The following is a 12,535-nucleotide window of genomic DNA, read 5'->3' as shown; positions in this document are numbered from 1 at the left end:
AAAATTGTGTTTGTGTGTGTGTGTGTATGTTTGACAACTGTTTAGATCATGGCAGTACAGTAAAAGGTACAATTACAGTTCTCTAATACTTTCTGTTTCTGTATTATTTTCCTCAGAAGAAAATGGAAGGTCTATAACAAAAGTCCATTCTCAGGTGAGCTCAGCAGTATCACAGGAAACGAGCTGAAGCAGTAAGATCACCTCTGAGTGCTGTGGAGCCAATTAGGGCTCGGTTCGGTGCTGATTACAGCCAATCATACGGCTCTCCGGGTGCATTACCAGCCGCCGCTGTAACTCCTCTAATCCGCTCCGATTGTCTCCCCTCACAGAGGGAGACCCTGCAGTCAGTGCCCCACCGTGAGACTGCACAGAAACCACCCAATCATCACCATCATCACAATTATCATCATCATCATTATCATTGCCTGCAGCGTCATCATCACCATTGCCATCTTTACCCTCATTTGGATTATCATCATTCTAATAGAACCAACGTTTACGTCCCTCGAAAATACATGCACGGCACAAACGCACATACAGTATATGTACCGGCATGTGTTCGTTATCCCCAAGGGATTTCACCTTTTCATTCCAGCAGATGTTTTATTTAGGAATAGTGGCACTTGTTCATTTAACGCTGACACTGTACTAATGAAACATTTGTCTTTATATCAGTTTATTCACACAACGCATCTCTTCTTGTGAAAAGCTTTAACGCTGACACTGTTTTAATGAAACATTTGTCTTTATGTCAGTTTATTCGCACGACGCGTCTCTTCTTGTGAAAGCCGGTTTTTCAGCGTGCCCCTGGGGAGACGAGAATAGCGTGCGAGGAGGAGAAAACGGGACGGGATGTGGGTAGATATTTTGAGAGAAAGACAGCAGAGGGGAGAGCGAAGCCTTAAGCAGAGGAAAGAGGAGGGTGATAGGTGGAACGGGGATGCATTTGGAAGAGAACACATTTCTATTTTCGACACTTCAGTTTGCTTAGTTTTTTGCTTGGATTAGTCTATGTTTGGTTCAAAAACAGGTGGAAGTTTTTGAGGGTGACGGCCTCTGAAAGTAAGCTTAGAGGTCTTGGGTGGAGGAGGGAGTCCTGGATGTGGGTATTCTGCTTCTAGAAAAGAATCCCAGCCCGTAGTTATTTTTGAAATTAGAGATCATGGGGAAGGTCATGTTGCCAGTCTGTTTGCATACCGTGCTAAAATACTGCATGGAGATTCTCCATTCAAAATTGAATTTACTCTAGGACTAGGCTTAATCTGCATCTGCAATGTATCAAATAGACAAACTGTAAATTCATCAAATGAAGCGATACAGAAATCTATTAGATGGGCAATTGGTAGAAAGGCGACTGAACGACCTATCAGACCATTCACATTTTAAAATGTACAGGTTGTTTACAGGTTGTGAATGATATTGTTAGAGGTATTCTGGTGAATGTGGATCTTATTTTGATCCGATTCAATAAATGGCCATGTCTTATTTTGTCAGGTATATAAGTGCCTATATTTGGGAATATGGGTAGCCAATAATTGAAATGCAGTTCAGTGACAACACCTGACTGGGCATGTGCTAGTCTTTATCCCAGAGATAGGCAACTCCAATCCTGGAGGGCCAGTGTGTATGCAGAATTTTGACCAATTCACTCGTAAATTAGAGACAATAAAATGCTACAAGACAAGAAAATGTATCAGCTGCTGTTTGTATCACAGAATGTGGCTATAAATGACACATCATGTAAATGATTGGGCTAAGTAAATAATTAAGAGTCGTTCTGAAATCCAGAATCTGATACAGCCTGGCTTGCCCATCCCTGCTCCATCCCGTTGAAGGTTTCCATCTGCTGAGATGCGATATATGCATGTCACTTGCGGTGAATTGCTAAATTCTTCATGCTTTATTAAACTTTAACAAAGCCTTGTAATATAGTGCACTGAAGCGCTGCTTCGGAAATAATTTTCATCCAAACCTTTTCTTTCCAGGAATAAAAGGCACAAAAATCACAAAAAATCTTCTTCCGGAGAGATGGTGTAATGGAGGGGTTTCAGAGTCAGGCCTGGGGAGCCGTTGTGCACGCTGGTTTTTGTTCCTACCATAATTGCCACCTCTGAATAGTAATGAGCGTGTAATTGTTCTTAATTAGACACTTAACTTCTACCCTCTCAAGGTTGCATTATGTCAGAAATAGCCAGGAGGAATAAATATTCTACATTCACATCCCATGACTTTTCATCTTTGAGAGTGACTCATTTCTTTAATATGTGATATGACAAATGATCCCAGAAAGAGGTTAAAACATTTTTTATAATTGATTCAATTACAGACTGAGTGCCGAAATCCTAACTGCTAAAAGCGTGGTCACCTGGTCACTGAAAACTATATTCGTGAAAATACTTTCACCAGTTATGACCCCAATGATTTCAGCCATCAGTCTATAATTAAAATGCTCATTGTTTGAATAAGTGAAAATACAAAATGATCTTAAAACATTAAAACATGTTTTCAAGAACCCTATATGTTTGCTGTGACAAAAACCAGTATACACAGACCCGAGTTTGAAAACCACTGTTGTTATGGATGGTTTGAACCAGGGATGGACAAGGCGGGCTGTATCTGCTTCTGGATTTCAAACAATCTTAATTAATTAATCAGCCCAATCATTTACATGATCTGTCATTTTTAGCCACATTCTGTGATATAAACAACAGCTGATAAATGTTCTTGTCTTGTAGCATTTTATTGTGGTATAATTGGTCATGGTGCATATGACTAATTAGCTGATTGAGCCAGGGTAACTGGTAGTAGCAAAATTCTGCACTCAGCCTGAACCAGGGTAACTGGTAGCAGCAAAATTCTGCACTCAGCCTGAACCAGGGTAACTGGGGGCAGCAAAATCCTGTAGACACACTGGCCCTCCAGGACTTGAGTTGCCCATCCCTGGTTTATACTCAGGATCCATAGTGTTTTCATAAAGGTAAGAGATGTGTTGATATGGTAAACTATAAGTAGTTGAATGGATTTTTGGTTTTCATTTGTCGATTTAACTCTAGAAAAACAGCTGCCATAATCCATAATCCAGAGTACAATAATGAATTCTGCCTTTCAAATCTAGGCTAATTTGAAATTAAGCTACTCCACTCTAGACTGAATGAAACATTGGGACATGATTTTGAGGTCTGTTTCCTCTAAACATCATTACAGTTACCATGGTTACCAAACCTATTAAGTATAAAAATTCAACAATCTAAGGGCTCATTCCAATCCCTTATTTTTCTCCTCTTGTTCTTTCCCCTTTTCTTGCCCCTAGCTCCACCCATCAGGAGAGGCTAGGAGAAGATGAAAGAAACTGAAGAAAAGACAGGGAAAGCGAGAAAACGTGAATTAGGGCAATGGAATGCCCTTGCTCCTTCAAACGTCAGTTCAAAGTCACATCAGTTACAGACATGGCAGATGCATGGCAAATGGGGGGAGGTGGACCTACAGGTTGATCATTTATATGTCACGCCTTCCAAAAGAATACACTCGTGTTTCCTCACAAGAAAGGAGAGTTTGGAAGCCCTTAACATCTACCACGTGTTGGAATGTCCTTAAAGTTAAACTTTTTATAAAGGAAATGACAAATCTAAATGAAACCTCAAGTCATTTTATTGATGATAATTGGTTATATTTGATTGGTCTCACCATTTAAAGAAAGTTAAGAAAGTTAGATTAATATTTTTTTGTTTTGTTAAAGCAATAATCTGTGCAGGTATCATTTATCAAGAGTCCGGAGGCAAGAACGGGAAGATGATGAGGTGATGAGGGCAGTGAAGATAAGGCTGAAAAGAAAAGAGATGAAAAGGGTGGAGATGCATCAGAGATGAAGTCAAACCTCAGTAAATAATGAACTGACTCAATATACTACATGAACACTAAATCTGGTAAAACGGAGAGAGAATCTAGTTTCATTTGTTGGTTAGAAAGATGGCTGAAGCTAAACCACTCGCAGTAATATCAACCTGCCTGGAGCTTCCACAGTACACACACAGTACAGAGGTCTGGGACATCGCATCCGACTGGGTGTGGACACAGCTGGACAGCCTGGGCCCTGGGTGTCCAAGATGGATTGGCACAAAGCAGAACTGTTCATTCTGTCTGGAGGAAGTGCTCCACTCTGAGGCAAACCTACAGGCCTGATCATCTCCCGCATGGAGGCCCTCTCTGCCTCCACCCACCCTGACCCCTCATTGCTCCTGAACCCTGAACCACCTTTCTCATGGCCTTAACTCTCTAAAATCGCATTACTATTTGAGTAATGCCTGGGTGTGGAGGAAGGGGTGGTAAGGCAAGGAGGTAAAAATAATTAGTGAAATCTGGTGGTGTCAAGCATGGTTGGAGCAAATGGCTGGAGACACTGTGGCCTGCAGGAACTGGAGGAAATTGAGAACAATAGTACCAAATGGGACTGAAGTCTTGATGTGTACTGAGCTGTTTGAAGATGTGACACCAGTGGGTCAAACACTGCTATTGTGCTTATATACCTTCATTGTGAATACACAAAGCAGAAAGCAGCTCTGTGTATACAAAAGGGCATTCAAAGGGCTTCAACTTCTCTCGATTGTCTAAGCAAAGTAACAACTGAGATGCCATCTTTAAAAACTCAAATACCCAACAGACCTTTGACAATAAGCCTCAAAAACAAATTAAGGTTTCTACAATCATCTTACAAAATGGGTTACCATCATCGCATAACCTAAATATGGCTCCTACAATTGTATTAGCATAGGTTACAGGATATTCATCATTTAGAATGGACAGCTGCTCTAAGCCAGACGTCCAAATCAGGACCTGAAGCTGAAAGAAAATGAACCCTATCTGTCTCAACCTGTGTTTGAACCCCATACAAACCCGTTTTTAAAGCTTAAAAAAAGCCCTCATTATTTCTCCTGCCTTGCTCTTTTCACAGCTGGGCCTCGAAGGGGAGGATGACCCCAACGTCATGCGCCATCATTAAAAACAACCCTTGTGACGCTTCCAACAGACAACACACCCTGTAATCACAAGTGGGCACTTCTAGACAGGGAAAGATGCACCAGAAGGCTCACCATCCTGACCGAGCCCAGAGAGGAGAGATGGTGACACAGTGATGGAGGGAAGATAGAAGGGTGTCGGCAGGATTTCAGTGTGATGGAGATGAAAGATGTCACTCACTCTTTTTAGCTCCTCGGGAGCAGGAACTGTGGGGTGCCATGGCTGCCAAGTGAGGTTAATAAAACACATTTGTACCTACTGACAATGTTATAGTCCAAACATCTAGCTTGATCTCCATGTTACAGTCACAACATCTAATATGGGCTCCATGTTACAGAAACATCAAAATGAGCTCAATGATACAACTGAAACATCTAGCATGAATGGCATTTTACAGAAACATCTCAAATGGGCTCAATGATACAGTCAAAACATCTAGCATGATATCCATGTTAGTCATAACATCTAACATGATATCCATGTTACAGTCACAACATCTAACATGATCTCCATGTTACAGTCATTATGTTTGAAACAATCTCTATATTATAGTCACACCGTCTAACATGATCTCCATGTTACAGTAATTATGTTTGAAACAATCTCTGTATTATAGTCACACCGTCTAATATGAGCTCCATGTTACAGAAACATCTAAAATGAGCTCAATGACACAACTGAAACATCTACAGTGACAACATGCACCGTGAACGCTATGTTACCGTCATTTCACCTACAATGAATGGCATGTTGAAAGAACATTATCTAAGATGGGCTCCGTGTTACATCTAACATGAACTGTCTTCCTTCTCTCTGATCTGCCTGCTCTGCAGTCCCTGCCTCCACAGTCTCTGCCTGACTATTCACATACACACAAACCCTACAAATTCAGCCTGCTTTCCCTTGATAGGCTGAGCACAAACTTTGCATCGCTATCATCTGTCTTTAATTCTACACCTGCTGAAGCAGAACAGTCCCACCCATCCACGGCCCTTAAGGGTGGGGCTTGACTGCTTCACACTAAAGCTTGCTTCACTTCTAACTTACATAGAAAAACCTATAACATCAACATTTCTTTTGCAAAATTGGTGGTCAGACATTCTGATATAGAGTTAGTTTCATTCTCCTCTTTGTTTTTGGGCAGGGGGCTGAGAGGACTGCAGTGTGGGAGGGGGTGTTGGATAGGCGCGGGATCAGCACAGGTCCAGGCGGTTAGGTATTAAGGGAGAGTGACGTCTATGGTTGTCAGGGCAGTTCCTTCCTCTCGGCTGTGGATTCCTTAATGATCTGAAAAACAAACACACAAGAATGGTGTGACTCTCCTGACTCAAGAGCTTTACGACCTTGAACCCATTACCGGACTTGTATACTAACATTACTTCTGTCTTTGTCAAGAAAGCTACTCTGACGTTGTGGCTATAAACTTTAAGCAAATGACAAATAATAAAGCCAATGGTAATCTAGGTATCATGAAAAAACATTTCTTCAGTTTTGTAATTGTATTCTTTAGCAATAGTCGCAATATGAGATTTTTTGGTTTTGTGTCGGCACGATTGTACGTGTGTACGTGCATGTGTGCATGTGTGTGTGTTACTCTGATTGAGATAAGTTGCTCTGAGTTCAGTTACATAAAGCTCTAATTTCCAGAGCAGAATTCTTTTCTCCTGGGGACATAGTGCCCTCCCATGGAAGAAGATGAAAATGCAGACAGCTGCATCCTGGGTCTTTTAGACATGAGAGTAACATTGGACTAAGTTACGTATTTTAAATCCTATAACGTGAAACTTGATATTTCCATAACAAAGTCACATAAAATATAAAAACCACAAGTATTTTGGGGCACAAATGTGTGAGGTACAAACACACACACACACACACACACACACAACCACAGATCTTTATCTTGGATGTATCTGGTTGCTGTGGATACAGCGCCCCCTGCTGACGCACCTCTCCATCCCGCGTCTCCACCGTCCGCACCAGGATGCTCCTCTTGACATGAGCCTCAGGAGACAGTCTGGTGTCCATACTGGTCTCTGCTCAGAAGGGAAGAGAACGTCAGAGTGGCCGCCTTGGGCCTTTGGCCTCGCCTTACATGCTAAGATACAGTATGCTCTGTTGAAGCCTCAGGGCTGATTTGACCCATCCTCGTTACTTAGGAGCAGTGGGTAGCCACCATGCAACTCCCAGGGAGCAAGCGCCCATGAGTTAAGGAGCAAGATCTTATCATGGGTACATTGGGGCTTGAATCATCGACCTTCCGGGTCTTAGTTATGTACGTTAACCACTATGCTATAGGCTGCCCCTAGAGTAATACCATCACCAAAGGAAAAGTTAAAGCTAAAGCCCTGAAGTAACTTCATGAGACAGGAGCAACCAGGAAAACTATAAGGATATTTTCCGACATGATGATGCCTGTGTTGTGATGTTGTGATGCCTAGATCTATTTTGACAGTGTTATTTATCATTAGCAGGCCGTAGAGGCAAATAAACTACTGAAAACTTTAGACAGTAGGGGAGTCATGTGTGCTCGGGCACGTCTCACCTCTGAACTGCAGGCTGGAGAAGCTCTGCACAGGGACAGTGATTCTGCAGGGGACGCACAAAGCCAAGCTCAGTTTCGCATCATCGAGAGAGAAGCTCAGGTACTTATGCTCTCTGACCCCTCCCCTTCCTCCCCCTGTCCCTCTATAACTCCTCCCCTTCCTACAACTGTCCCAGTATGACTCCACCCGTTCCTCCCATAGCCCCTCCCTGACTCCTCCCCTTACCGGCTCTCCTCTCCCTCCAGTAGCTTGCGGTAGGTGCCGATCTCGATGTCCAGGGCCAGTTTAACGTTGAGCAGGTCCTGATACTCCTGCAGATGGCGAGCCATCTCCTCCTTCAGACCCTGGATCTCCACCTCCAGACGGGCCACACAGTCGTGGTAGTTAGCCGTCTCCACGGCGAAGCGGTCTTCCGTCTCCAGCAGCTGCCGCTCCAGAGACTCGTTCTGCAGAGAGGAAAGAGGAAGAGAGGGATACGGGATGGATAGAGGTAGAGATATGGAACTGTTTGGGGCAAATAGGGTTCATAGAGCAATTTCTGAGGAGGTGCTTTCCGGCTCATGACTTCAGGACTCCCACTATCACATTGGGGGTTTGTTAATATCCTGCATTAATGCCCTCACTCATCTCAGTGGTACACACCATTAAATGTCATTACAAAGTGCTACATGGACAAGGTGCTACTGTAACACTAAATGTCACAACCCAGTCATCCAATCGAAGTGTCCCTTCTCAAAAAGCCTTCCGGTGAATGTGATGCTTGAGGGAGAGTCACCGTCCCACGTAGCGCTTCCAGGTCGCAGGTGAGGGCCTGGATTTGCCGTCGGTAGTCATTGGCTTCTTGTTTGGCCTGTCGAAGGGCTTCCCCATTACGATTGGCCGCGTCAGTCAGATCGATAAACTGCACACACAAAGCCTAGCATTAGTGTCATAGGAATTACAACATAGCAAAATGGAATAGCTGAGGCTGAGCCACAGGCTAGTATTCTGAAAAGGCATAACAGCATAACTGTTCTTGTAGTACTTGTAGTAGCTGCCAAAAATGTTATGTGACCATGGTATTGTTCAGTGGTTCCCAACCTGGTATAGATTATGTTATATTTTACAATATTTCTGTGGTATTCTCTGAAATAGCTTTTTCTGGATGATGTGTGCAGATGGCTGGGTACTCATCAGCATCTGTTGCCAGGGGACAACACGTGGTTGTTGCTGGGTCACGGTGGGTGTGTTACTCGGCTGCATTGGGTGGGCATTTCTGGGCGACTGTGTTTGCACCTTGGATCGGTACCACTCTTCTGTCTCCTGTATGTTGGAGGCGGCCATGACCTCATACTGAGTGCGGATGTCCCTCAGGGCAGTCGTCAGGTCCGGCTTGGAAACATCCAGATCCACCTGCACGTGCTGGGCCATCATTTGCACCTGCAGATCACGCAGCTCCTGCCAGAGAGAGGAACCTGTTTACACCTCACTCACCTGGTTGAGCTCACATACCCAGTCAACCTGGTACGTGGCCATAGCTTACCTGGTTACACCTCACTCACCTGGTTGAGCTCACAATCCTGGTCACAGTTTGCTTATGTGTTCAGAGCTTACCTGATTACAGCTCACTCACCTGCTCACAGCTCACTCAGTTGCACTTCAATAGACTCAAGCATCCATATAAGCACAGGTCTTAATGGGTCTACTGGACCCCCAGTAACCAGACTCAAATGGGTCTTAGTCATGATACAGGTCCAGCACCCCCACCTTGACAGTCAGGTATGTACCCAAGTGACTGTAATATTTTAGATTCGTACGCAGCAGAGACAAAATTCCTCAACATTGTTTCCAATCTTAGCTGAAGGCAGTTCTATACGTCCACTTTGTGGTGCATATTTTTTGATGTGAGAGATGAAAGCTGGAAGTGAACATTTGCTGAAGTACGCTATCATGCAGTCGAATGGTTTTGGTTCCAGGCCCACGTATGGGGTTTAGGGGAAGTTTAATCTCCACAACGACGGAGCTCACTTCCTCGTGGACCCTCCGCAGGAAGTTGATCTCGTCCTGCAGGCTGTCGATCTTCTTCTCCAGCTGAATGCGGTTCATGGCGGCTTCGTCCACGTCCTCCAGCGGCGTCCAAACAGAGAACAGAGAAGGAAAAAGAGAGAGGAGAGATATTCAGTGACGGAGGGTAACGGGTCTTACGGCGCCTGGGCTGACTCAATGGGGCCAGTGCGTGCTCACCTGGCGGAAGGAGTTGAGGCTGTTCTCTGCCTCCACGCGAAGGCTGACCTCATCCTGCAGCCTGAGGAAGTGAGAGAGAGAGAGAGAGAGAGAGAGAGAGACGGAATGAGAGGGGACCTTAGAGAGCCACAGAGTTACCCTTCATTCTGCATGCAGGCCAATTATGAAAAAGTACTACTCTGCCACGCAACGCAACTGGCTCGGTGTTGCTTACTGATGCCACTTTTCCCCCATTTGCTAATTTCTGTTCATTGCTGCTCCTTGAAGCCCATTGGAGCTCACTGTTTCCCACTGATGTTCTTTGTTGCCAATTATTGCTCTTTTTTGCTCATTGCTGCTCTTTGTAGCCCATTTCTGCTCATTGTTGCTCATTGTCCCACATTGTCTCTCCCCTTTCCCAGCTATAGCTTTAGTGGCCTTTAAACGAAGAAAGAAAGTTTACTATAGCCTATGTCACACTTAACACGATCACTGCTCCCAAGCTGGAAATCACTGGAAGTGGCATTAAGCAGGGTGAGAGTGCCACGCACCATTAGGCATTCGCACAAATACAGAGCGACAGAGCTTTCCCCGTGCCTGCTCCATCTGCCGCTCCTCGTACCTCATACCGTCATGGAACAAACCGGAGACACAGCTGCGTCTGTGCGCTGCATTAAGATAGCTTGCATCGAGCGACCGCGTGGAGCAACAACATTGCTACATTTCGCAAACGTTATTTATCCATTGATATAATCTGCACGCTAAGTGGATCTGCTGCTCTCTGTTATAACAAGAACACGTACAGCAGTTTAAGAGCCTGCTTTTACTGCTCAGCTTTACTGGTTGATCATTTTACTGGTTGATAGTCTTATTCCTGCTGTACAGTAATGTAAACAAACCAGGTGGCCGAACAATGATTCTTTCTTTAACCATACCTAGCATATGTGTATACTGGCCTTACTTCCAACCACACACCTAGTGTCCTCTTTCTTCCTATCCTCCACACACCTAGTGTCCTCTTTCTCCCTATCTTCCACACACCTAGCGTCCTAATCTCCCTCCCCTATCCCTCCCACACATCACATCTCTCTTACTTCTGCTTGAGTGTGGCGAGGTCGGCGGCCATGTTGTCCCTCTCGGTCTCCAGGCGAGCCGTGTCGGCGCTGAGCCCTTCGGCCTGCCGGCGCAGCTGACGCAGCTCCTCCTGGTAGACGTCGCCCAGGCGACTGGGCTCCTTCCCGCGCAGCTGGTTGAGCTCGGTCACCAGCAGCTTGTTCTGCTGCTCCAGGTAGCGCACCTTCTCGATGTAGCTGGCGAAGCGGTCGTTGAGGCCCGCCATCTGGAGCTTCTCGCTGGTGCGCATCTCGCGGTACTGCGTCTTCAGCGCCGAGTCGGCCGTGAAGTCCAGCCGGTCGGGCGAGCCCAGGCCTAGGGGCACCGTGGTCGGCCCGCGGTGGACCGAGTAGCGCACCGAGGAGAGGCTGGGCCGCCCCCCGGCCCCCGGCTGGGCCCCGAAACGCTTCCTGTAGGACGACTGCGTTCTTTGTGCCTCCATGCTCAACAATGTCGGGCAGCGGGGTGCAGAGGCCTTTATACTGCTGCTTCCCCCCACCCTTGCCCCACCGGCGTGGTGGCCCCACACTGGGGAATGCTGACTGGAAGAAAGGGGGGTGACACCCAAATCCTGTGTAAGAGCGATTGTTTGTGCTCGTCCTGGATCTCTCCCACACATGAATAGGGTTCTGTGTGATGGTGCTGTTCTACTCACACACACACACACACACACACACACTGACACAAACTCACACACACAATCTCCCACGCGTACACATACAGTGGCACAAACTCACGCACACAATCTCCCACGCACACACACACACCAAAGGAGGGAAGGATGTCAGAAGGAGGATAGAAGACCGCTATTAGCGTCCTTATTTAGCAGAGGCAGAGGCGGACTCATAGCTAGACATTTACTTGACTCTGGCCTACCACCACCAGTGAAAGCAAAAAGGCCCAAGGAATGCTTTCAGAGAAGAATTCATTCTTCAGAAATTCACTTCTTCATTACTTTTTGTGGAGAGCAACATGATGTCATGGAACACTGCCAGACTGCATAATGAAGACCAGAATATTGATCAACAGAATAAATGAGCTCTTCCATACATTCTTCCATCTAATATGATTATGCTGTATTGACTCTACAGCTGTAACTCAACTCCATTTCCAAGTCATAATGCTCTATTTATCTTATATGCTTTGTTATTTGTTTGTCAAACATTTATCCTATTATCCCATGTGAGAAAATAAACCATAAGCATGATCGCTCCAACTAAGACATCCCACCATTTAACAACAAATTATGATTTTTTTTTCGTTACCAAACCCCAAAGACCCCAAACCTCTTTTCATTGATAGTATAAGGTTCACAACATTTAACATTTTTGGATTAATAAAATCAAAGCTGAAAGATGTTAAATAAGTGCCAGTTATAGTGTAACTACTGGACATGAGCAGGTGTTGTAACTCTGGATGGTAGGTGCAAGAACAGAAGAAGAATTCAAAACAATTTAATTAACTCAGATCTGGCCTCTTTCATCACTGAGAGTTTCTGCAAAGCACCATTTTATGCCCTCTCTGTTTCCACACAGTGCCCTTATTCTCACCCTCTGTTTCTCCAAAGCACCCTTTTATGCACCCTCTATTTCCACACAGTGCCCTTATACTCACTCGCTGTTTCAACAAAGTACCCTTATATGCGCCATGCATTTCTCCAA

At 45.1% G+C, this 12,535-nt stretch overlaps 1 protein-coding gene across 2 annotated transcripts; it reads right to left on the bottom strand.

The window, feature by feature from the left end:
* Window positions 1–3,630: 3,630 nt before the first annotated feature.
* On the bottom strand, window positions 3,631–11,316 carry LOC133114721 (glial fibrillary acidic protein-like). Of its 2 annotated transcripts, none has more exons than XM_061224306.1 (10): window positions 10,856–11,316; window positions 9,783–9,843; window positions 9,567–9,662; window positions 8,835–8,996; window positions 8,335–8,460; window positions 7,785–8,005; window positions 7,559–7,602; window positions 6,964–7,049; window positions 5,088–6,300; window positions 3,631–3,821 (listed from the first exon to the last, which is right to left on the bottom strand). In XM_061224306.1, the coding sequence occupies exons 1-9, from the start codon at window positions 11,314–11,316 to the stop codon at window positions 6,259–6,261; spliced, it is 1,299 nt and encodes a 432-aa protein (XP_061080290.1). In that variant the 3' UTR covers window positions 3,631–3,821; window positions 5,088–6,258. The 2 variants fall into 2 exon arrangements, with proteins under 2 accessions (XP_061080290.1, XP_061080289.1); XM_061224305.1 differs by having other exon boundaries at window positions 5,194–6,300.
* Window positions 11,317–12,535: the final 1,219 nt, after the last annotated feature.

Source organism: Conger conger, chromosome 16 (assembly GCF_963514075.1).
Source record: "Conger conger chromosome 16, fConCon1.1, whole genome shotgun sequence".
Classification (NCBI taxonomy): Eukaryota; Metazoa; Chordata; class Actinopteri; order Anguilliformes; family Congridae; genus Conger; species Conger conger.
This window is presented reverse-complemented; position numbering and strand designations above follow the sequence as displayed.